Raw genomic sequence first — 26,928 nt, 5'->3', positions numbered from 1 at the left:
CCTGCCGGGCTCTCAGCCCGCGGGTCCCCTGCGCCTGGCTGGCATCTTAGCTGCGTCCCATCCCGCAGAGCCGCCTCCAGTAGTGGGAGCCGCGCACCGAGCAGCAGGGACGCGGGGCGCGCTCGGCAGAGCAGGCACCTTCGGGCCAGAGAGCCCAGACCGGGGCCAAGAGCCAGGGACGCTGGGAGGCAGGTGCGCGGCGACCCGCTAAGGCTGAGAGGGACCTGGTAGCGCGCGGTTCAGCAGCGACCACTTCGCCTGTCTCTGTGAACCTGGGGTGAGCTTTGGGCTTTCAAGGCGCAATCCTAGCTATGGCTCAGTGCTCGGGATGGGGAGGCGAGGAAGGTTCCTTGCCTTTGGAAGCCCAGATGGGCAATCTAGGGACAGTTACACCAGTGGACATTGCCGGGGATGAAAGGTGGGGATCTCAGGAGCCGGAGGAGGCTACAGTACTCTTTTGCCTGGCACCCAGTGGCGCGTAAGATGGAGGGGATGGCAAGGAGAGGTTAGTAGTCACTACTCGCCCCCGGAGGAAGTGCGGCCGGGTTGGGTGTCAAAGGACCGCGGGTCTCCAGCGCTGCCAGCCTCTGCGCGCTGCCCTGGCGTGGGCAAAGTTTGCTCCTTGGGTCCAGCCTGTCCTCTCTTCCCCGCAGCCCCGCAGGTGCCGCCTCTCCTCGCCCCACAGCTGCAGTAGTCCACCATGGAGTCCCCGGTCCAGATCTTCCGCGGAGAGCCAGGCCCCACCTGCGCCCCCAGTGCCTGCCTGCTCCCCAATGGCAGCTCTTGGTTCCCTGGCTGGGCCGAGTCCGACAGCAATAGCAGCGCCAGCTCCGAGGACGTGCAGCTGGAGCCCGCGCACATCTCCCCGGCCATCCCGGTCATCATCACGGCGGTCTACTCAGTGGTGTTCGTCGTGGGCTTGGTGGGCAATTCGCTGGTCATGTTCGTGATCATCCGGTGAGCACAGTGTGAGCGGGGCGGCAATGGCAGGGCGGGGCAGGGAGGGGGCCAGCCGGGTGTAGGACAGCCAGCCAGGTGGCGGGGCTCTCTATTCCCTAAAGGCTTTGGGAAATCTCAGAGGGTGACATCGTACAAGGTGTAGTTTTTAGCAGGGGACTTCAGATGTCCACGCAGGGCAAATCCGAGCTGCCAGAGGTGCCTGGAGGATTTAAGAGACCTGCTCTCCTGGACCCCAGGGCTCCAATCCCCTGCTATAAACTCTGTAGGAAAAGTAGCCAGATTCAGACCACAATCTGTGTGGGAAAAGTACCAGGGTTCAGACCACAAGGTAATGTCTCCAGGTAAAGAAGTTGGTCCATTTGCAAGGTCTCTTGCCTGGTTGCCTGCTCCAGTTTGGAGCACTTTGGTTAGCCCTTTATAAGTATTTCTTAAGGCAAATTTTATGTCCACTGAATGCTCTGGAGATAATTCTGAATTTCTGGTGACTCACCAACCAGACTGCTGTTATGCCTTGTGAAATAAAAGCCAACATGCTATTTAGGATTGTTGATATCCATATGGCAGCCCTTTTAGTACTGAAATGCTTTCTCATTTCTTTAGAGTATTAGCTTTCTAATATTTAATCTCTAAACCGTGTGCTGTGGAGATTGCTTTGCTATTTTCCCCAGCCGTGACAATTTGAAGGTGTCACTGTATTGTTCCCTTGAGTAATTTTCTTGAAGTCAACATCCAATGATAAAGTTTCAAATAACCACCCTAATATTCTGGTAAGTGAAATGATTCTTATTTTTAAAAAGGCAGAAAGAAAAGAAAAACTTTGTTCTGCATGCCCTTTGATACATACATGTTTTACTTTCTTGGAGATCTAATGCTTCAGAAATACAGCTTTGAGAGTGCATAAGAAGCTTGTATTCTTTTGAGACATTGCTAAAAATGAAGGAAGGATGCAAGTCCTGGTTAGGGACAGTGAAAGGATGAAGAACTGACTTCTTGCTGTTCTTTTTCATTTTGACTTCAATTTTGAGGCAGATTCTTTATTTACTATGACCTTTAAAAGTAATATCTACAACAGCATGTGCGTTTTCCAGGGAAATCATCATAATACTTCTTAATCTTTTTTGGAAAGGGGGGGCTTTGAAATGCCCATCTATACTCTGAAATTAAAAGCCATCATTTAAGCATATTATAATTGATCAATAAATTAATTCATATTATAAAGCTCATTTCACCTAAATTAGTGCATGTAACTTGGGGCCTTTGCTTTCCATAATTGCTTAGCTGAATTTCACAGGAATTCTGTCTATGATGAGTAATGTCCTCCTAGCAGGGAAATATGTTAAAGGCAAACTATTTATCCAAGTTATCAGTAACTCCAGGGCTAGTCATTAAAGAAAAGAAAAGAGATCTGCATTCTAAATTATAATTAACATTTTTTTCAGGAGCTCTAAGTACAGAGGCCATGTCTTTGGTAATAAAACACTGTTACACAAAAAGAGGACTCTGGTTTTTAAAAATCAGCTCTGTTCCTCCTCATGTCATATTAAGTGCTTAAATAAAAAGCAGACACATCTTACTGTTGTTTGAATAAGCACCCAAAGTCTTGCATTTAAAGGGTTTCCTACTTGCTCTACAACATTGTAATGGCCCTGCAGACTAGGATTAAAAGCAATGAAGAATCTTAAAATAGCACTTAGATGCTATGTGCAAAGATAGATGCATCAGAAGGACAAAAAGAATTCTTGTAGATTAACTATAAGTTTTAATGAATAGATTTTCTGAAGATATCCAGCACTAAGCTTTGGTACTTGAGATCAATTCAGCCAAAATATTTTAAAAGTTAGAAGTAGTTCACAACATCATCCATCCTCTCACCCCATTCTCAACTCCTTAGATGTTTAGTTTGATAGTAAGTTAAAAATAAAGTGCTATACTGTCGCCTACTGAAATGATAGTTCACTTCAATCCATTGCAAAAAGGGGAAAGGAGTTTTTAGAATTTGTTCACACTGATAGATGATCAAAGAATTGAAAAATAAAACTTTCAAAGAAAAGTTGATGCACTTGCATTTATCTCAGGGGAAAAACAGACTAAAGATTTGAGAAATGTAACAAGAAAGGGGTTATGGTGTGCTGGTCAGAACTGAGCAGAGCCATCCATACTGCAGCTCTTCTAACTGAAGTTGGTCCTGAGCAATTTTGCTTGGAAAGATGGAGGATTCTTTTGAGAAGGAGACTATTTTAAAGTATTCAACATGGAAAAGGGTCTTAGCATAGTTCCATCTTTCAGAGAGTCATTCTAGAAATGGAAATTAGACACTCAGATGGTGGTCAGGAGCAGGTCTAGGATGACCCGCTCTGACGTAGGGAGAAAGTTAGAGCTGTGGACAAGTGTTGACTATTTTTAGACAACATCTTGCCTTACAAGTTGCTTTTCCTACCTTGGGCACCTGGAATGCTGCCAGTATCTTCTGAAGATATTCAAAGTTTCAAGGGTTCTCAACACTTAATGTGTGCCAACTGTCACAACCCCCTAAGGTTAAGACGCATTAACATTTCACTGTGAACACCTTAAAACTTGTATGCTCCAGCCTCTCCTCGTGGAGCTGTGGTCCTTGGGTGTGGTGACTGGTGTGATGCTCAGGATCCTGAGTCCATGGCCTTTTGATTTCCTCCTTTGCAGGTCACCATCAATACCATGATATCCAGCATAGCTACACCCTTGACCTTGCCAGTCAGCCCTATGTCTGATACCTTGAGCATCTGTTCTATCTGCACCACAACTTCCCACACTTACAGCTGTCTCCTTCCTTAACAAGGATGATTAAAGTTTAAGGAACACTTAATATGTGCGAAGCAGGGAAAACTACTTACCTCATGTGAATTTTATTAATCTTCATGTAAATTATATTATTTAATCTTAACAACCATCCATGTTATTACCATACCACTTAACACATCAAGAAACTGTAGAAAAAAATGATAAACTCAGGTCACACCTTGCTAACTCAGGAGACCAGACCATCCCAATAGTCTGTGTTCTCATCTAGTCTGCTCTTCATTTTTCACTGGACTGTTTTTACAAACATTTGGATGCCTTCTTCCCTGGAGGTTCTATCTCTTCTTCTTTGGCCCACCCTGGGCTTCATGCACTGTCACTCCAGCCTCTGTCTTTATACATTTGACGGCCCAAACTCTTTATCCTTCTGCCACAGTCTTCTACAAAGTCCTTACTCTCCATTAAGCCACTAATCTACATTTCTCATTCCTATACCCAACTAGTTGGATGCTGGGTAATAAATTAAGTTTTAAAAAATTTATTTTTGTCAAGGCAAAGTTGCTGCCTTCAAGAGTATCTGATTCCAATTCTGCCTAGAACTTTTCCTATGTCCCTGTCTGATTTTCCAGCGGCAGTCAATTCCTTCTCTTATTTTCCATAAAAATTAATTCAGTTGGGCATGGGCTTCTGCCTGTAATCCCAGCACATAGGAGGCAGAGGCAGGAGGATCTTGAATTTGCAAGACCAGCCTTGGTTACATAGTGAGACCCCGTCTCAAAAAGCAAAAAAACAACCAAAACAAACAGTATTTCACTGAGATGTTAGTCAGGCTACTGAGCAATCCCACATTAGTGGTGCCCTCCCTTCCTCTGTTCCAGCTCAGAAAGATAGAAGAGTCTTTCTTTCTGTTCTGCTTCTGTGTTTTGACTCTCATCATCTCCTGGGGCTTGGGCACTTCAGTTATCTCCATTCTGCTCCACCTGGTATCTCTCTCTGTGTACTGGCTCTTGTCCCCCCATGGACATATTCAAGTATCTGTCATCTTAATAAGAGCCAAATATCCCAAACCCTCCATTTTCTCAAGTTCACTTAGCTAATGCTAAGGCAGGTTAGCTCCATGGAAGGATGACCCTTCCTCTTAGTTCTGTGTATTCTCTCCCTGCTCCCCCTGCCACGGTTCTTCTATCCCTTGCCTGTAGTTGCTGTCCTTGAAACGCCTTACACTGCCTTGGTACTCATGTTTCAGAGGCTCATTTGAAACCAACTGTCGCTGACTTTCTGTAGAGGGTTTGGAATGCTTGACCAATCTCAGGTCCTTCACTTCTCTGACAGCACTCTCTTCTCAGCCTCCCTGGTCCCCGCTTCCTCTGGGCTTCTCTTTGGCTCCTCCATGGATTCCTTTTCCTTTGATGTTTTCTAAGTGATTGAACTCTCAAGGGTCTTCTCAGCTCTCCTCTTGTCCTCACTTGACACATTGTCTGGTTCAACCACAGAAGTGGAACCAGTAGTAAATGTACATCTAAGATTTTCTTTCAAGAAATTGGCATGTATGATTGTGGAGCTGGCATCTGAAATCTGTAATTCAGGAAACCAGGAAGGACAAGCTGCCACCAGCAGGTGGAATTTCTTCTTCAGCAGTGATAGCCTTTCCACTGATGGATTCAGCCCACCTAGATCCTCTGGGACAACTGATTACAGACTCTAATAGCATCTACAAAACCCCACTCAGTGCAACACATAGATGAGTGTTTGAAGCCCTGGGAGCTGTAGTCTGACCCAGGGGACATATCTAACTGACCATAATACTGTCTTTCAATGACCTCATCCATTCTTGTGGCCACAATGCTCAGGTATATTCCAACAGACCCTACATCTCTCTCTCTCTCTTCATGGTCCATCCCTCTCTGCAGACTCAACTAGTCTGGATGACTGAATATGATGTTCTCACACGCACTTCAGGTGTTCTCGGTCTGCCTGCATTAGTCTGCTAGGTTTGTCATAACAAAGCACACAGACCAGATGACTTAAACAACAGAAATTCATTTTTTAATTTTAATTTTTAGGTTTTTGAGAGAAGGTCTCACTAGGTAGTAGCACAGTCTGGCCTCAAACTCCCAATCCTCCTTCCTCAGCCTCCTCAGTGCTGGGATTATGGCATGAGCTACTATGCTCAGGTCATAAATTTATTGTCTTGTAGTTTGGGATGCAAGAAGTCCTAGGTCAAAGTGTCAATGTCAGTGGGGTTGGATTCTCTGGATCTTCTCTTGTGACTTGTAGATAGCTGACCTCTCCCTGTCTTCATGTGGTCTTCCCCTGTACATAACTGTGCCTGCATCTTCTCTTCCAATGAGAACATCAGACCTGTCAGATTAGGGCCCCATACTTATGACTTCATTAGACCTTAGTTACCTCATTGAAGGCATGAGGGCATGAGCCCCCAAGAATCACTGCAAGGTACTGAGGATTAGGACTTCACCATATGAACCTGGGGAGGACCGCTTCTTTCCATTCTTTGAAGAGCACTCTCAGGCTTCCCTTCAATGGTAATTACATTTACATTCTCTTTTACTTAGAGAAAAGCTCTACTCCTGCACATTAATTGTTAAGGACAAACAAGGGAAATTTTACTAAGAAAAACATGAGAAGAATCAGATAATTCTTTGTTTCTTGGTCTTGTTTTGCCCTTTCCCTTTTCTCATCAGTTTTCCCTAATTTGTTGTTTGGTTTCTGACCCCTCCAACTGCCCTGGGAATGGAAGACATTTGTTTCCCTGCAATTTCTTTGAAGAATAACTTAATAAGGCACTTGGAAAAGAAGCAAACCACAAACATATTACGGAAATGGTTATACTTCCTAAACTCAAGTTTCCTCTCTAAAGGCAGAGCTAACCCATTTGAGCTTGCTGGGCATGGAGCTAGATTCTCATGAAGGAACTGATTTTCTCATAAACAGGAGGAAAGAAATTTGCCAGCCTATTGAGTAGAAGTTCCAAGCTCCACTTTGCTTATACCATCTTGGGTTCTGGGACAAATGCTCACTCACTCACTCATCTGTTTGGGCACCATGGTTGCACTGTGTCAGAACTGTGTGGTAATCTCAGAATCAGGGAAGCATGGGAAGCAACGGGGTGAGCCAATCCCAGTGTCTGCCACAGTGCCTGCCTTTTCCCTGCCAGGTGTCTCCTCCCCCTCCTCAAGGTACTGGCAATCCCTGTAGGAGATGTACTTACATCTTCCATTACCCTACCTTGTCAGTTCACCTGCTTTAGAAAATATCACCAAACCACTGTAGAGAAACACTATAAAAGGTGAGGCTCCCAAGTGGTACCTGTACAACCCACCATTTGATGCTTCCTATTGAACTTCAGCCTTGTCCTGGGCTTTGATTAAAGCGGGGATGGAGGGAAGTGGTCCAAATAATGTATACACATGTAAGTAAATGTAAAGACAATAAAATAAAAATTTTTTAAAAAAGCACATTCTAATTTTCCTGAAACTTGTCTTGGAGTCCACATTAAAGATTTTCTTTAATGCGAATGTTGCAAAAATAGCTTCAGAAATTAAGAGCCTATCGTTCATCACTCAAATTAATTTGTACATGTTAACAGCCTCTTAAAAGAGAGACTGGTTTCACTGCAACTGCTTATATGGATTAGCTAAAATTATTTCCTTCTCTGTGGGATAAGTGATCACAGATGAACTCTAACCGAAGCCTTGTGCAACCATGGTGGGGGAGGAGGACAAGGAGGGAGGGAGGGAAGGAAAGGGAAAGAGAGAGAGACTGGAAACCTATTTATAAATCTAGTCTAGAACTCTTGAACTTTTAACAGACTATAGACAAAACTGGAGCCTTCAAAATTATTTCTTGATTCTGTTGACTACAATATTTCCTGGTATTTGTCTCCAAGTTAGTTTCAAGAGGGGTGTATTTCTCCCTAGGAGGGATGAGTTCCTCTCTATCAATCTTCCTGGAGCAGAGCAGCAATATCTGGGTGTGAACTGTGTAGTTGGCACTTCCTTCCTCCAGATTTAGTTTGGATGCACTCCACTGTTGTTGCCCCAGGAGGCTCTGTGCTCAGCTAATAACCTAAAATTATGTGGCTGCAAGACAGTTGCCTTTTTACGATTGGGTTATGTGGTTTCATGGCACAAGTAATACAGACTCAGAAGCCTATTAACAAGAATTTGGGAACACTTTTTAAATTTCTTAACAGAAAAACCAGCCAGTAGATGCCCCCTTCTTTCTTTAGAGGGGTTGTGGGTTTATCTGGAATAAGTAGGACTTAAGGAAGAATAGGTTGTTGTTTGACACAGGCTTTTGATAAATTGGGCAGGCTGGCCTCAAACTTATGATCCTCCTCCCTTTGTCTTTCCAGTACTGAAATCACAGGTGTGCACCACCACATCTGCCAGAAGAATCGATTTTAGGAATGGGGACAATATTGTAAAAGTACAATTACGGATTATTGTTTGCTTATTGTTTAACACATTCTTGACTGACTAAGCAAATTATAATTTAAATGAAAGAAACAGAAAACACGCTGAATCTAGAGATCTCAAAGGAACCAGGCAGGGAAGCCTTTGGGTAGGAATGGGGCATTGGGAGAGTATACACATCAGCTATGATGGTAGGAAGAAGGTTCCAAGCTCCTGTGAAGTATGAACTCATTTAAATTCAAGACGAGTCTAGGAGATGGGGTTGTTCCAAGCTTGTTTTCAGATAAGGAAATAAAGCTGCAGAAGCTCAAGTGTTTGTTCGAGGGCTCACAGTTGCTAAATGATAACTATCTGAGCCCAAGCCTAACTCTGTGACCCTCTCTGCTCCCCACTTTACAGGGATGCTTCCCATCCAGGGAAGGGACAGCTTCATCTGAGGAAGGAGGGATCACTGAGCCTCTACTTACCCACACTCTATTGCTTGACCCTAACTAGGTTAGATTTCTGTATAACACAGAAAAACAATTCTGAGTATTCATATGCCTCTAAGCGGATGTTTGTGCACAGGAAGCAGCATGTTTATTGGAGATTTGCAGTTTTCTCCTGGGCGCTGGTGCACATGATAAACTCATAACCAGCGTGGGAGGTTGGGTGTGCTAGAACAATGGTTTTGGGAGTTGAAAGGGGCGTCATTACACTGTAATAGCTGCTGAGAGGAAGGGATGAACCAGTTCCGGGGCACTGACAAATCACTTTCTTTCCTGGTCACAGCCCCGCACAGACAGACTGCTGGGTGCCATGCAGCTGCATCTTTGTCCAGCTTCTGCATTGCTACCTGTGCAGTAACTGCAGGGCAAAGGCTGGGGACTCACTCCCCACAGCTTTGCTCTGGGCCTGTAAGGCAGTGATCGTAGGACCGCGAGGACCTGACTGATACCTATGTGACCCCTATGGGAACATGACTCCTTTACAATACCACAGACTGAGGGACTATCAAAGTCAGATCATTTCAGAAACAATGCTTGAATTTCTGCTCTTTTAAAAAATGAATTAACTGTGGCCTTTTTGTAAAGAACCATAATTTCAACATGAAGAAATCCAGAAGGATGTTCAGCAAATTAATTTTGTTGAGCTGAACTGAAGATGTCTGGAGAATTTAATGAAACAAACTCATTATGTTTTCAAATAATTCTGTGGAGAAATCCCATAAAGACAATCATCACTGTCCCTGATTATTTTATTTTGTTTAATATTTTTAAAGAGCCTTTTCTAAACAGCTCTTTAAAGGTTCACAGTAAAAGTGAATGGAAAGAACACATTTCCCAAATACCCATGATCCTCACATACACAGTCTCCGTATTGTAAGACATCTGTTACAATTGATGAACCTACACTGACACAGTATTATCACCCAGCGTCCACAGTTTACATTAGGGTTCATCCCCCCCAAGCTCTGTTGAGGTTTACTTGACGAATAAAAACTATATGTATACAAGGTATACAAATGGGTGTGGTGGTTCATACCTGTAATCCCAGTACTCAAGAGGCTGAGGCAGAAGGATTGCAAGTTCATGGCCAGGCTAGGCTACATGGAGTGACCCTGTTTTAAAAGAAGGAAAAGAGAAAGCAGGGAGGGAGGGAAGGAGGGAGGGAGGGAGGGAAGGAGGGAGGGAGGAAGGAAGGGAGGAAGGAAGGAAAGATTGTTTTAAGGGACACAATGTGGTGGTTTTTGCTATAGTTTGATCTCGAATAGCCCTCAAAGCTTTGTCACCACCTGTAGTGTTATTGGGAGGTGGTGGGACATTTAAGAAGTTGAGCTTAACAGAAGGAAGACAGGTCATTGAGAGTGTGTTGTGAAAAAGGATGTTGAAGCTCTTGCCCCTTCCTTTCTCTCTCTCTCTTTGCTTCCTTGCTGCCATGAGGTAAACAGACCTCCTCTGCTCTGTGCTCCTGCCATAAAGAATTGTTTTGCCACAGGCCCCTTTCATAAATGGGCCAATCCACCAAGGACTGAGACCTCCAAACCTGTGAGCCAAAATAAACCTTCCTACCTATCAGTTGATTACTTCAGGGTTTTTGTCCTTGTGACGGAAATCTAACTAACACAGTTTGATACATATTGGGAAGTGTTTAACACAAAATTAACACATCCATCAACACACAGTTGCTATTTTGTGCATATGTCTGTGTGAGTGGTGAGGACAGTTAAGATATACTCAGCAAATTTCACATATACTATAAAATGTTATTAACTACAGTCACTGTGCTGTCCGTTAGATCCCTAGAATTTATTCATCTCATTAATGAAGGTCTTTACCCTTTGACAAACTTCTCCCCTTCCTACCCTTTCTGATTATTCAAGACATAAAAGCTATAATGCTATCCATCTGGAAAACATGCCAAGAAAGTGGATGAATCGTGTGTGTTGGCAAAGCAGGGAAAATAGCGCTCAACGCCTGCCTCTTACCATGCGAGTCTCCTACTCTCTGTCAGAAGCAACTGCATTTCCCTGCTGGTACAGAATGATCCTCCTACTGAATTTGGTCTTGGGCAATCCTTGGGACTGCCAGGTCCCATGGGTTGGTAGCATTTGATCACATTCTTTTTTTTTTTCACCAAACAACCTTTGTTTAAGAACATTCCATGGGCCTTCACATATTTGCTATACTAAAAGAGTCCACTCAGAAAAATGGCCGCTAAGCTTTACAAATTTCTGAAAATCTTTCTTTTTCATTACATTGGTGCTCAAGTTTGACCTTTCACCAGTTTGTGTCTCAAGCAATTCACCAACTTCCTCTGAATTGTTTATTTGCCCCAAAATGGGCACTGTTGTCCTTCCATGTCTATAGGTATATTCCCATGAATTAAGGCAAATATTGTTAGGACTATCTTGGTTATGTTTTTATTGAACCTGTATACAATTAAAAGAAATCATTCTTTAAACAGCATAGTATGACAACTATTTACATAGCATTTGCATTGTATCAGATATTATAAGTAATTTAGAGGTGATTTAATGTATGGGGGGATGTGTGGGGATTATATATTATTATATGACAATACTATGACATTTTATATAAAGGACTTGAGTATTCATGGCTTTTGGTGTTTGTGAGGGTCCTGGAACCAGTCCCTGGTGAATACCAATGGACAACTGCATCACCTCTGGAAAATCTCAAATGCCATGACATGTATGGTGGTTGTTGTCCAGCAGGGACTGTATACTGATGTTTTAAAGCAGTATATCCTATGGACCATGCTGTTTCCTCATATGAAATGTTTTGTTCCCTCAGGACGCAGACTTGTCCACATTCATCTGACTACTTCAACCTTTAACTGCTAGAAGTAGCAGAATTCACAGAATCACGTATTTCTCTGATAAAACACCTGATTCCCTAAGGATATTTGGGAAAAAAATGGGCCTGGTTGAATTCTTTTACTTAATGGAGTCTAGGAACATCTGAGAAGCATGGAAAGTATTGCTAAGACTTTTTGTCAAGCTTTTCCTCTCCAGCAAAAGTAGTATAAATGGTATCTTATGGGAGTGTACTATGAGTTGTTAGGCATGGGGCAGGTAATTAATAAGAGCCATAATGTCAACAGCAGCAGCTGCAATAATGATGGCAGTGCTGGCTGACATCCACTGAGCAATTATCAGAACCAAGCTTTGAGCTGAGTAATTTTATGCATGTGTCATTTAAACATCATGGCAACTTTTTCAGATAATATGAAGCTCCTAAAGCAGTGTCTGTCGTATAATAAGTCAGCAATACATGCTTCAGATGATTTCGTCCTTCTGAAGAACAAGGTCCTCTGTGTCTGAGCATGACTGTTTCGATGGCAAAACCAGCCTCCTATTACTTCCAACAGGATTCTTGAAACAGAAAGTTATTTTCCTTACTACCTATTGCATGAGACGCTAGCCATCAGACCTCTCTTATCTATCCAATTCATTCTTTCCCAACAAACTAACTTCCTCAAAATATGCCCTGATTTCTCTGATCTTTCCCTTCTCTGTGTTACTTTTGTTCACATGATAATTTAGACTCAGTTCATTTGAAAGATCCTAGAAGCTAGGGTTTATGTATTGAATTTATTTTCCAATCATCCTCAAATTCTAACATATTGCTGTCTGTGGCATAGGTGCTTGAAACACGTTGAAAACATAAAGTGATAAAAACAGCAGAGGAAACAGAAGCATACCAGAGAGAGAGTAGAGGATGTGTAGGTCAACATGGGGTACAATGGAAACAAAGGCTAACAATGACAGAAATCAATAAAACTGAAAGTGTGTTGGTGCTCAGTCATCACCATTAAAGGTTTATTGTATTCTTGTCATGAGGGGAAATGAAGTTCCTGATTAAGGAAGCATAATTGAAATTAAAAAAACAGGGAGCAACCTTGGGCAATGTACCTCCATAGCAAAGGAGCAAAGGATGCCAATATTCCAATAATTATCTCTTCCACCTGTGTATTGTCTGAGCACAGCAGGCACATGGAGAGGACAAGACACACCAAGACCACTGCATCACATCAGATAATAGGAAGTTCCTAAAACAGTGTCTATGACATAATAAACCACTGTCAAATACCTCACATGATTTTGTCCTTCTGGAATCCAAGGTCCTCTGCACAGAGAGGACTTACATCCCTGTTCTCATCCAATAGTGTTGCTCCTGTGGGTGCTTCATTTCTAGCACCCACAGTCACATTCTACCAGAAAATTCCTGGTGACATTTTTCCTGATATCTTAGCAGATAACCTTGCCTCTTCCCTGTTCCCCCACACACACTCTGACACAATTGCCTATGGTTGCAGATTTGGAAGCCACCCCTCCTTTCTCTGTAAATAGAAGCTCACTAGGATGGTCTTGAGATAATGTGTCCTGGGGGAGCATTTCTAACTCTGAAATACCCTCCCTCAGGCTCGCACTCCAAGTTCCCTTGTTGACCCTTCTTCCTGGCCTGCCTTATGCATCCTGTCCAGGGCACTGTTCTGTTGATTCCAGGATTGTATCATTGTCGAGTTTAGAGAGGACAGCCCCCAGACTTTGCTCTTTTGGTGCCATATGCTCCCGCAGTGTGTGTGCTAAAAAGTGCAACCACTTGCTGCCAGCCCACCTCCAGCTTTCTCATCCAAGCCAAAACTTCCACCCAGATGGTGCCATTTTACTTGGAATGATTGCGAATTTTTATAAAGCAGTGTGGATGAAATGGGCAAGAATTCCATCTCTGATCATAGCAAGAAAGCTTATTTGGTTTTTCATCATTAGTTAAATACAAACAATACCTGGAAGGTTCAACCAGACTACCTCTGAGGGAAAGGGTCTTGTTTTAGATTCACATGTTATGTCCAGGATAGCACATAAAAGCACGTCAGCAAATATTTATTAAGTTCCCAGTTTATTCATTACTTTGATTATACCTGTGAGGGCTGTTTTAGTATTGCAGGTTTGTGAACACGTATCTTTAGAACCGTGGTTGGGGCTCTGCCACAACACCCCTCACACGTTCTTACCTCTACCTGTAGACATAGAGCACCTACCTTACCTGAGCCTGATTTTCTTCAGCTATTGGAGGGAAAAGACACAAATCTCAAGGATCAGCTAGAAGGGCTGTTGTGAGAATCAAATAAGATACATGTAATTTAAAGTAGTGGATTTTGTAAATTATAAAGTGCAGACAAAATATATGTGCGAATACAGGAATTGGGATCAAACTCCTGGGTCTGAATTTCTGCTAAGCCTTTTATAACTATATAGCTTTGAGTATTTTTAAGAAAATCCTGTGATTCTTAGTTGCCTCATCTATGGATTAGGGACACTAATACCTACCAGTGGAGTTAACTGTGAGGACTAAATGAGGCAAAGTCTGTGGCATGTACAGAGTGCCTGACACAGGGAAATTTTTGAAATAACTGATTATTATGATTACTGTTCATACTCCTATCTCTCATTCTGAGATCTGATGACAAAATTTGATTTTTTTATCTGTTTGAGTCTTATGCAGTTTCATACATCTATTGGTTATAAGTATTTTGAAAAGCGAAAGGCATGATATCACTCAATGTTTTATGACTACTTAAAGATGCATGTTATATTTTGTGTAATTTATGTATCATTCCATTTATGTTCTTTCAGTATGTCAGATCCTAAGTTTCATTTTCATTCCCATCTTTCATATTCAAGCCAAATTGAGTAAATATGTCCATCGGTGTTACCTGGAAACTCATTCCCTTCTGTTTCATGTGCCATCTGGTAGATTTTACCATATAAGAGGGGGAGGAGGAGTTGGGTAAATGAAATAAATTAAACATGTTCTCTGGGTCACATGCATTTCATTAATTATCTCTGGAAAGCTATAAGATAAACATCATATTTTCCATTTTATAGCTAAGGAAAATGAAACTCAGGATAGTTAATGATCCCTTGTTATAGTCTGGACTTTGAATGTTCCCAAAAGACCTATGCGCCTTTAGGTTATTTTAGGTGTACCTTTGAAGAGGATTTTGGAACCCTAGCCCCCTCCTCATACTCTTTGTTCCCTGGTGAAGAGGTGAGTAGGTCTTCTCCACCATGTGCTCCTGTCATGATATGATGTCTGGCAATAAGGCTAATAAATTATGGAGTAGAACCTCTAGAACAGTGAGCCCAAATAAACCTTTTCTCTTTATAAGCTATTATCTCAAGTATCTGTTATAATGATGGAAAGCTGACTAACACATACCTCTAAAGTCTACCTGTTAGATAGAGGAAAAAATAAAGACTGGAACCCAGGTATAAAGCAAAGAACTCCAGTCTAACTTCATAAAGAAAGAGCAGAATAGCAGGCATCAAAGATATTGCTTGCCAATATTTTTTCTAGTACTAAGGATTTTGTTGGAAGATGGAGGAGAAAGTTGAAAGAGTAGAAGGCAGATTTATAAAAATGTATTTCTTGCAAGCAAAATCACATTTTTAAAAAAGATAATATCTGAATAGATTGCATTTCAGTTTTTCTCATTGGAAACATTTGGCTTCTTCTCAGTACTTGCTTAAATTATCTGTGCTCTTAGAAAGCCTATGTTATGAGTCTTGGTCCACAGAGTTTTCATCACTTTCTAAAATTTACAGGTCATCTAACAACACTTGAGTAAAAAAGCACAAAGGCAAAACATAGTTTTAAATAAACTCCTCACTCTACAGATTAAACTATTCCTTTGGTAACAGAACATCAAAATAGAAACAAACAGATCTTGGCTCTGGCACCAGGCTTTGTAATGCCTCCCCATCCAACCATGAACACGTGCACCTCCCAACAAAAAGGGAGAGGAGAGACTGGATGGGGAGGAAGGGCAGTGGATACCAAGGGTGAAATGTGATCCTATGTTTCAAATATGTTCAGCCAGCCCGTGTCCTGCCCCTGTGTCATGGACTGGCAGCTGAGGACTTATTCTCATTACTAGCAGAAACCGAGACTCAGGAAGTCACATAACTTAGTTCAGACTCAAGACTGTCTGACTGCACAATTACACCACCCTGCCTCAAAGGAGCCAGGGCTGTTCCATTGCTGAATGCTGAAAGATGTTTCCAGGGTAGAAATTTATGCATTGAATGGGGGAGGGATGAATTCGTTGTGATAAAGTCTACAAATCTGAGATGGGTGGAAAATAGTTAACATAGATAGGCCTCTGAAAACTTGATGGGATAGTATGAAATGTATAATGCTCAATGTATTTCTGAGGAAGCATTTCTCCAAGCAAAATAGCCCTCTTAAATCAGATTTAGGTGAAAGTGACATTGCTCTAAACTTCGTGTTATCAACAATAATTTGGGCTTAAAGGGAATCTTTTTACCTATCTTGAAAATTATTGTCTCCTCCATTGAAAGATGAGACAAGTATGTGCTTTAAATATCTCTCAAGATTGGAGGAGGGAGAGACAAAATTATTTCTCATCCACTGTGCTACTGCTGTGACACATGCAAGTGGAGAACGCAGCCTGTTTTATTTATATAATATACTTAAAATGGCAAGCTAGTGGCATGGCAGCAAACAAAAATCGACAAGCCTAATTGTGTTTTAGTTGTTGCAATTGGACACATTAAAAAAATTGAACACCATTTTGCATTTTCAAAAGGTTGAATACTAACAATGATTGATTTCTCAAAAGGACTTGAAGAGAAAATATTTTATGTTTATTTTATACAAAGAGAAGAAAAACAGTATTTCAAAAAATGCTTGAAACCAAGCAGCTCTGGAAGGAATAAAATGAATTGTCAGGGACAAAATAAAGACCTCTACTGTATGCAAATCTGTTGAAAAGATCTGTTTGTAGGGCTGGGAGTGGGGCTCAAGCAGTAAAGTGCCTGCCTAGCAAGCATGAAGCCCTGAATTCAAACCCTAGTACTACCAAAAAAAAAAAAAAAAGAACAGAAAAGATCTATGTGTATATTTGTCTTTTTCTCTGTTTATCTGCCTATGCCATATTCATTATCTGTTTTACTTAGGATTTTTGAACAAAGCACTAAAATAAAAACTCAATAGTCTTAGATTTGTGACTGTTTTTCTATTAGCCCTAATGACTAGGACAGCCCTTTTACATACGAGACACTCAATGTCTGTGTAAAGAAGTGAATGAATGAGCAAAATTAATAATCCAAAGGCAGTCACAAACATATTTATCTCATGAATTTAACTTGTAAAATAGAGAGAAACAGTGTTGTTTCTTATCTTTCAGATACACAAAGATGAAGACAGCCACCAACATCTACATATTTAACCTGGCCCTGGCAGATGCTTTAGTTACGACCACCATGCCCTTCCAGAGCGCCGTCTACCTGATGAATTCCTGGCCATTTGGGGATGTTCTGTGCAAGATGGTCATTTCCATTGACTACTACAACATGTTCACCAGCATCTTCACCTTGACCATGATGAGCGTGGACCGCTACATTGCAGTGTGCCACCCTGTGAAGGCTTTGGACTTCCGCACACCCTTGAAGGCGAAGATCATTAATATCTGTATTTGGCTCCTGTCATCATCTGTTGGCATATCTGCAATAGTCCTGGGAGGCACTAAAGTCAGAGAAGGTAAGAGCAGTCATTTTTACCCCATATATAAAAGCCTAACTCTTTAAGTCAGGCTCAGATGGTCAAAGGTCATATGCTTTCCCTCATACATGGAAGCTAGACTTAATGAGTTGGGTGTATACATAAATACATAGATGCCATCATATGCATGTATATATATATATGTACAGATATGGGGGTGGAAAAAGAGAGAGAAGCATGATTGTATTAGTAGGTCTGTCTGAGGGAACTACAGGGAGGCAGGAGAGGAAAGAGAATGATAAGAGGGAGTAATGTGCAAACACAATGCATCTGTCTATGAAGACATATGCACAGACAAGATGCACTGTAAGCTGTCGAATACTGGGGAGCAGGGCGAGAGAGAAAGAATAAGTAATAGAGGGAGTTAATATGATTAAAAGACAATATAAACATGTGTGAAATACCAAGGCAAAAGCCACTTAAACAATCAACACACGAAAAAGGAAGGTAAAATGGGTCCTGTCCAGGGGTTGGTATCAGTGGAAAGGGGGAGGATAAACAGAGGAGGTGAAGGAAGGCGAATATGATGCTTGTACTTTGCATACGTGTATAAAAATAGAGCAATGAAACCTTGAAATTGTTCTAAGGGGGGAGGAATGAGGAAGAATGATGGAGGGGGTGAATCTAATTAAGCTATACTGTAAGTGCATATGTAAATATCACAATGTTATATGCTCATAAATAAAAAATGCTTAAGTAAAAAAACCACTAACTTCTAATTATACAAACTTTATTTGGGAATAACTAGAAGTCATATCTATTGGGAAAAAATAAAAAAACAATGGAAATATAACCCCTAAATCTACCCAAGGTGGAATAAATAGAATAATTTGTGTTCCTTCCATCTCAAAACGTAGAATGAGGTGATGGCATCACCAGAACAGCTCCCAGCCTGTCTCTCATTCTGGACCTGCTGGTTGGAATATGGAGGGGCCATGAATCTCTAAGATGAGAACACAGTATGCTGTGGCTTCCTATTTATTTGTCTTCCTCATTTTTCTATGGAAGATTTTGAGAGATTAGAGTTTTTCAGAACATATTTTGGGAGATTGTGGCCTAGATATTTGTATGTTAATTAACAACTTGGAAAGACCAAAAATGTATTTAGGAATAAGTCTAATAGCATTTCAGAGGATAACAAGACAAAGAAAGAGAGATGTGTGACTGTGAGCCTTCCAGGTGCCCCAAAGCACAACATACTCAATAAATTCTTATTTCTAACAATGACAACAGAATCTGTAAGCATGAGGCTGAAGTAAGAAAGCACAGATAAGGGATTGTGAAAATGCAACCTGGCAATTCCAGGACACACTGTCTCTTTTCTTTTATTTCTCCCTAACAAGAGACTAAACTACTGGAGACATTGCTGGCACGTTCTCCTTTCTTCTTCAAGGCTAATCCCCACATTACTGTTGTGACAGCTTTCTTGCCTATAGGCCCTTCAAAATCAGGCTCACAGATGGCAGTTACAAATGAGCAAAACCCATTATATTTTGGACATATTAGTTCTTGCCCCATGTGCTTGGGATATGGGATGCTTCCCCTACATTTCTCACTCTGGGCTGCATATTAAACTTGCCTGGGCACTTTAAAATATACTACTGCCTCGGTCCCAGTCCTGGAGGGTCTGGTTTAATTGATGTGGAGTGTGACCTGGATGTCAAGATTTTGAAGGCCTCTCCAAGTGACTCTAGAGATCATTGTTTCTGGAGTTTTGCTTTACTAGTAAAAAATGAGGTTATGGAAAATATCTTTGGTCTTAGTAGAAATTCACTGGGGGAGGACAGAAGAGCAATCACTTTGAACTTCATAAGTGCTATTTAATGCTCCAGCCTGTGTCAAAATGCTTCCCCTTTTTAGGGAGGCTTGTGACATCTGTGAGTACTGATAGGTGAATTTGAGCAGCAGGACTTCCTAAGCCAGAGGAAAAGGATAGGTGCTAAAATCATCGCTTATCTTGTATGGTACAGGCATAGCTTAGTTTTGTTTGTTTTTAGACAATGTTTAGAGCAGATTTAGGTTCATTGCAAAACTGAATGGAAAGTATAGAGAGTTCCCATTTATCTCCTGTCCTCACACATACACAGCCTCCACTATGATCCACACCCCCTCCAGAGTGGTACATTTGTTATAAACGATGAACCAACATCAACCCATCATTATCACCTGAAGTCCTTGGTTTACATTAGAGGTCAGTCTTGGTGTTTTATGTTCTATGGGTTTGGTCACATGTATATTTCATACATTTCAGATAATGAAATCTGATATTTTTCCTCTGGAACTATAAGGTGAATTTCTGGCATAGCCATAGTAAGTGATAAGCAATAATACTTGGCAAGTTTTAAGAAATACACAACCCTATCAGTCAAGCATTTTAAAACATGATTAACCTAACACAGGATTTTGCTTCTACATGCCTACAACAAATGGAAATAAATTGCAAGAAATTCTTCTGAGGCTTGGGTGCTTGTGCATTACAGCTTCACATCAGGAGCAAAGCTATTGTACACTGGATAGAGGGTGAGAAGAATGAGCTAAATAGTGAAAGATGGATGGTTTCCCATGGCAAATGAAGAACTGATTTTTATATTTCATGTTGCACTTGTAGACTTAACCACTATATTCCTTCTAATCTTTGTCAGCAAATGATATCCTAGAAGAAATGGGTTTTGATAAGGTTTTTAAAAGAGAAAATGAAGATAGATGTGGTTTTTCCAGGAAGACATTGCTGCAGATGAATGTGTAGATACAATGGACAAAAAGACCCATCAATGTCAAAGAAGATTAATTTGTGCAGCAAAAAGGAGAAAAATGGGAGAAAATTGAAGTAGTCTTATAAAAAGGCCCTACTTCCCTTTTTAATTTTCAAAAGCATATTTTGTTTATATGAGGAAAGACTGTCTTCATAGCCTGCATTCATTTCGGAGTATTGCCCCAAGCTGAGTGTTAAGACCCTTGGATGACCAAGAGGAGTGTTTTAGATAATCTCTGATAACAGATCAGGATACATGTTAGCGTCATCCTCTGCCAGAGTGATCTTCCCAGGTCCGGGATATTACTACATCTATTAACATCTGTGTTTATCAATATTCAATAGGAAGTGCTCCCGTACACAGCAACACTTCCATTTCATGAACATAAAATGTTGAATCTGATATTTCACAAGTATTTGTATATTTATTTTGGGATTTCATGCCTGCTTATTACTATTATTATAATTGCTAAGAATTATTATAACAACTACACCTACAAAGAGAAACAGAGCCATTCTTAACAAAAAGTAATACACAGAAGACAATCTTTAGTTTGGCTGGTATATCTAACTCTGTAATTTTGGAAGCCAGGAGATGTTGGAACATGTGGCAGTGGGAGCTGTGACCCTCTGGCATTAATCTAAAAGGAAAGAATGACTACTTAAAAAGTTTGATTCATACATAATAATTGTTCAGATTTATGAGCTACAAGAAGATGTTTCAGTACATGTATACTGGTGGAATGATCAAATCAGGGTGATTGGCATAACCATTACCTTAAACACTTACCATTTCTTTGTGGTGATTATTCAAAATCCTCTCCTCTAGCTGTTTTTTACAAATACCTTATACTGTTGCATATATTATTGTAATCTAGCTGTAACTTTGTATTTACTGACCAACCTCTCCCACCCCCACACTCCTCTATTTTTCCCAACCTCTGGTAACCACTATTCTCCACTTAACTTCCATGAGATCAACTTTTCTTGATTCAGACAGATCATTTCACACTTGACAAAAGACTACTTTCTTTTTCTTTTTTTAATTTTGGTGGTAGTGAGGTTTAAACTCAGGGCTTCAAGCTTGTTATGCAGGTGCTCTACCACTTGAGCCACATGCCCAGCCCTTTGCTCTGGTGATTTTGGAGAGAGTGTCTCACTTTTTGCACTGGTTAGCCTGGACTGCGGTCCTCCTGTTATTTTCTGCTGTCACTAGGATAACAGGCACATTATAGGCACCTAGATAGGAAAAACTACTTTCTAAACTGAAACAATTAGGAGCATAATTGAACCTGAAACTGCCCATTTTTTTTAAATAGGAAATAGAATGCTTAAGGAAAATGGTAGGCTTGGCCTGGAATTTCTTGATGATTACCTCTGCCTTAATGGTACAAATTTAGCTTCATTAACCCTTCTGGAGAATATTTACAACTCCATCATTAGATGTTTATTTCCAGTGGACTTGTATGGTAGCTGCTACTGATTATTTTACCTACTCATCAAAAATTTATTCAATTCCTACTATACACACAAGAGAAAGCTGATCCTGAGTGAAGGATGCATTCAGCTCACAGCCCTTGTGCTGCTGTTGCTTGGGCTGGAAGCTGACTCCTCCACATTCCCTGCTGTAAATAGTACATACTTTCAAGTGTTCCTATACACATGGGATATGTTTGTTCATTTATTGAACAATGTAGTCTCTTCAGGCACTACCCTAGTGCCAGGGATTAAATGTTGGTTAAAATGAAAAACATGTCTGGTTTGCTTAGAGTTCTCTTGATTACTCCTCTTCCTTCTCTTCTCTTTCTCTTTCTTTTTGTTCTCATCTCCTTCACAAAGTCTGTTCATATTTCAGTTAATACCTTAATTATAATGAAGATGATTGTTTCCATTCAATCACTATGCCTGTGTCATATTTAGACAGATTTCATTATTGAGTTTTATGACTCCCATAAGCAATTAATGTTTTTCAGACAGTTGGTATTTGTTAAATACAATGGCTAGATTTAAAACATTTAGTCATTTATTTACAGATAGGTGTCAACTGCTATTGCCAGAGCCTTAAGTCTGGAAGAACCATTTGTGCACAGAAATACAAGTAAGTGCCCATACTAGAAATTAATGACTTAGCTCTTCCGAAAGCCATCAATGTCAAACCAGCTTTCACAGATAGATAAATCCTATTTGCTGGAAATCTATTTATTCCACAGGTTCGTGAATATTACCAACAGAAAGGCAGCTTTATGGCTTCACTGTTTTATGAACAACTGGATGATTATTACAATATGGTACCCTTTCCTGATTTGCTGGTCCACTCCAAGCAATATGTCACTGTAATTGGACCTTGGCAATCAAAGGTATTCAGATTAACATTTACAATAACATAGTTACATACTAACAATGGTAGGTTTGTCTTTGTGGTTTTGTATCCAGATGTGGATATCATCGAGTGCTCCTTGCAGTTCCCAGATGACGACTACTCTTGGTGGGACCTCTTCATGAAGATCTGTGTCTTTGTCTTTGCCTTCGTGATCCCGGTCCTCATCATCATAGTCTGCTACACCCTGATGATCCTACGCCTGAAGAGCGTCCGCCTCCTCTCCGGCTCGAGAGAGAAAGATCGCAACCTCCGCCGCATCACCAGGCTGGTGCTGGTGGTGGTGGCAGTCTTCATCATCTGTTGGACCCCCATTCACATTTTCATCCTTGTGGAAGCTCTGGGCAGCACCTCGCACAGCACAGCTGCCCTCTCCAGCTACTACTTCTGCATCGCCTTGGGCTACACCAACAGCAGCCTGAACCCCATTCTCTATGCCTTTCTGGATGAAAACTTTAAGCGGTGTTTTAGGGACTTCTGCTTCCCCATTAAGATGAGGATGGAGCGACAGAGCACTAGCAGAGTGAGAAACACAGTTCAGGATCCTACTTACATGAGGGATGTGGATGGGATGAATAAGCCAGTATGACTAGTCGTGGAGATGTCCTCTTACAGTTCTACCGGAAGAGAAGAGTTCAATGATCTAGGTTTAACCCAGATTACTACTGCAGTTTGAGGTGGGAAGATAAAGTTTTTAATAAACTTATAGAAATCTCATGGTCTGAAGTCGTATGATGCAGGTTTATTAGCGGCCCAGGTCAGTAGAAACATGAAGTCTGCAAAGATGGAGGACAAAAGGTCCCAGCAACAAAAGCATCACTTCTCTAGGGTGGGGAAGTCAAGCTGACTCCTGGTCCTTTTGATGAAAAAAGAAATAGGCTTTTTTTTCTAGTTCCCTAGGTTTAGTTCAGCCCCCTCTTCTGTGGCCTTCCTATGCAATGTGGTTTCAAAGCTCTGTTTAAGAAAAAAGGAAAAGGAAAAGAAAACATTGGTTTCAGAGCTTAATGAGATCCAATCCAGATGTTCAACACTGACAACAACAACCTCAACAAGAATGAGGGCCATTTCCAGGGCTCATGCCCAGCTCACTTTCTGCTAGATGGACACATATTTCATGGGTCATGTGGAGAGGAGAGAATTCCAGGCTAAGTAAGACTTGTACACATAGGACACCTCTGATGCTCACGTCTGGTAGAACATCATCTTGACATTTATGAACTTATTTAAACATGTGAAAGGTGGGTTCTAACATAATCAATATCTTGAAAACTACAGTTACTAGCTTGGTTATTTTTTTTTTAGCATGCTAGTCAGGTAAATAATCTTCTGATAAAGCATGCACTGATATCAAGAAACATAAAGAGGTTTAAATACCACTGAAAATGTACATAACTTCATCTGTAAATAATAGTCTATGTGTAAATAAGGAATGGACTCCCTTTCCAGCCAGAAAAATTCTCAAGGGCACACTAATGACATCTCTTGAGGAGTTAAGAGGTGATGTTAAGACATTTAGTTGCAGTGTAAGCTACTCTTTGGGAGCTGATCATGGCGTGATTTCTTCCAGACTCCCTGAACACAAGTGCTTATAACTAGTGTTAACAAATCCCCAAACCTTGAACACACTCCCAAGTTACAGCCTTGGCAGGGTCTAGTTTGTTTGTGGCATCTCTATATGAATATGGAGCTATTACCAGATTCTATCTATTCTTGGAGAGGAAGGTGTTTTGATTATATGCATCCCAGATACTATTTTGTGGCTTTCATCAGTAGTAGAATTATTCCTAAATGTGTGCTGGATGAGGACATGATGCTACTCAGTGTGCCTTGACATAACTTGCATGATGAGAAGGGTGTACCTGCTGAGGATAATGCCCTGACCACTGCATTTAGGATGATTTTGCTAAAACTTCCAGATGACGTATAAACTCTCTCTTCTTTATCCCGAAACTCCTGGTTTTAGAGGTAATGGCTTTTGCTGTAATTTGCCTGGGAAGAAGAGAGGGATACTTTTGAAATAACACCCATCTCTAAGTCTGTCTTTTATTAGGGCAGCACCCTTTGCAGTTTAATAGGAGAATTTAATGTGTGGACTTGTACGACGGTAGCCTTCACTCCGTCTATGAGCTCTTGCCACACACTGTCTCTCTAGACAGACCCCCTCTCCTTCTGGAAACAAAGTCTTGCACCGAAGGTTTACACATGGCCTCAGAATTTTCTATAACTGTTTGTCTCCATACATGCAGCTGATGTATGGCAGCATGGCAGGGATTTTCCCTAAGGTAAATAAAGTGCTCTTTTGAGTATTTCTTAACTGTTACTGAAATTCTTAGGTGCCCCCGTATTCTTGTAAAAGTGTAAATAAGAATGGCTTAAATATTGATTGACATTAACCCAGTAGTTTAAAATCTTGACTGTTATACAAGGAACAAGTGAAATAAAACAAGGCAAAACCCAGATTTTCTTGTTGGATTCTTACCCAGAACGAAAATACAACAGAGGTACCCACCACCATGTGATGAAATTACAGCAGTGTGCTCTCTCTAAATGAGCACTGCGCATGCTCTCTAAGCATTAATTGCCATTTCAGGAATCTGAACCTTTATCCGATTGCCCTCCATCTCTTCCTATGTAAGTCTGCAGCCCAAGGAGAGCAAGAAGTAGCTTTAATACCATGAGGTGTGATCCAAGCTGCCTGATCTTTGGTAACTCTGATTTCCTCAAACTGATCAGGAGAAAAGATGCCAATATCATTTGAGGGCACTGCTTTCAATAATGATAAGGTAAATTATATATGGTAGGAAAAATACCATTTACACAAATGTGTTTCTTTGTCAAAAGTATGTATGTGTGTATGAGAAAAAGCATGTGTGCACATGTGTGTGAGTGTGTGTGTGTACGTGTGTTGCTGTGAAGCAGTGGTCATGTGGCCATTCTTTCATCCTTCCAGACAAAGCATCAATTTGTCAAAGACCCACCACCTCTCTGGTATCTCCCATTGCTGAGATTCCTGTTCTCCATCACACAGCGCTGCTTACTTGCTGTATCTCAAGATCAGAACTGCACCTAACCTTGAGAATGACACCACATGAGCTCTATCTTCCACAAAGGCAGGACCTCATGACAGAAAGTACAGAGCAATGAACAGCTATGCAGGAGGCAGCCATGAGGATGAAACCCACTATTCTAACAGGAAGGAAAGTAGAAACTCCCCCCACATAAGGTATCAGACTACTTATGAATCCAGGAGCACCCTAGGAATTTTCACATACATCTTGAGATGATGATTTCATTTGATGATGTATTACTGACAAATAAAAGTTCTTAAACTTGGATGCAATAATTTATAGATGTTTCAACCAGTACTGGGGCATAAGGTGAATAACTGAAGAAAAAAGGAATACATTTAGCTGGGTTTAAATGAGAGCATTTCAAGGAAAAATCTAGGACAAGATTATATGCCCACGCAGAGAGATTTATTTACTAAGCCAGAGTTGTTTGGATGTTTCAGCATTAATATGAAAATTCTATCCAAAAAAAAAACAATAAACAAGCTTGCCCCAAGAAACTTTTCTCTGAATGAAAATAGTCATATATGTATACTGTTTGTATCTTGTACTTTTAGATGATAATGCATTGTATATATGATTGTGTGCCTTGAAATAAAACCAAAATCATAACTGCCAAAAATTTGCAATAGTCATTGTCTCAATAAGTCATTTCTTCTTTTTTTTATTTTATTATTCATATGTGCATACAACGCTTGGGTCATTTCTCCCCCCTGCCACCACCCCCTCCCTTACCACCCACTCCGCCCCCTCCCTCTCCCCCCCCAATACCCAGCAGAAACTATTTTGCCCTTATTTCTAATTTTGTTGTAGACAGAGTATAAGCCATAATAGGAAGGAACAAGGGTTTTTGCTGGTTGAAATAGGGATAGCTATACAGGGAGTTGATCACATTAATTTCCTGTGCGTGTGTGTTAACTTCTAGGTTAATTCTTTTTGATTTCACATTTTCTCTAGTTCCTGGTCCCCTTTTCCTATTGGCCTCAGTTGCTTTTAAGGTATCTGCTTTAGTTTCTCTGCGTTAAGGGCAACAAATGCTAGCTAATTTTTTAGTTGTCTTACCTATCCTCACCCCTCCCGTGTGTGCTCTCGCTTTTATCATGTGATCAAAATCCAATCCCATTGTTGTGTTTGTCCTTGATCTAATGTCCACATATGAGGGAGAACATACGATTTTTGGTCTTTTGGGCAGGCTAACCTCACTCAGAATGATGTTCTCCAATTCCATCCATTTACCAGCGAATGAGAACATTTCGTTCTTCTTCATGGCTGCATAAAATTCCATTGTGTATAGATACCACATTTTCTTAATCCATTCGTCGGTGGTGGGGCATCTTGGCTGTTTCCATAACTTGGCTATTGTGAATAGTGCTGCAATAAACATGGGTGTGCAGGTGCCTCTGGAGTGACCTGCGTCACAGTCTTTTGGGTATATCCCCAAGAGTGGTATTGCTGGATCAAATGGTAGATC

The 26,928-nt window shown here is 41.0% G+C and overlaps 1 protein-coding gene across 2 annotated transcripts; it reads left to right on the top strand.

Annotated features, from left to right (window-relative positions):
- On the top strand, positions 1-26,069 carry Oprk1 (opioid receptor kappa 1). 2 transcript variants are annotated; one of them, XM_074068535.1, is made up of 4 exons: positions 1-192; positions 654-957; positions 16,887-17,239; positions 22,446-26,069. In XM_074068535.1, exons 2-4 carry the CDS (start codon positions 701-703, stop codon positions 22,976-22,978), a joined length of 1,143 nt encoding a protein of 380 aa, XP_073924636.1. In that variant the 5' UTR covers positions 1-192; positions 654-700; the 3' UTR covers positions 22,979-26,069. The 2 variants fall into 2 exon arrangements, with proteins under 2 accessions (XP_073924636.1, XP_020010989.1); XM_020155400.2 differs by having other exon boundaries at positions 1-277.
- Positions 26,070-26,928: the final 859 nt, after the last annotated feature.

This window comes from Castor canadensis, chromosome 3 (assembly GCF_047511655.1).
Source record: "Castor canadensis chromosome 3, mCasCan1.hap1v2, whole genome shotgun sequence".
In the NCBI taxonomy this organism is placed as follows: domain Eukaryota; kingdom Metazoa; phylum Chordata; class Mammalia; order Rodentia; family Castoridae; genus Castor; species Castor canadensis.
This window is presented reverse-complemented; position numbering and strand designations above follow the sequence as displayed.

Bases quoted from the DNA above. Each gene is read 5' to 3' on its own strand.
- Oprk1 (XM_074068535.1), top strand. From the start codon at position 701: ATGGAGTCCCCGGTCCAGATCTTCCGCGGAGAGCCAGGCCCCACCTGC. The intron at 958-16,886 runs GTGAGCACAGTG...CTTATCTTTCAG, and splicing joins GTCATGTTCGTGATCATCCG to ATACACAAAGATGAAGACAG. The intron at 17,240-22,445 runs GTAAGAGCAGTC...TTTTGTATCCAG, and splicing joins AGGCACTAAAGTCAGAGAAG to ATGTGGATATCATCGAGTGC.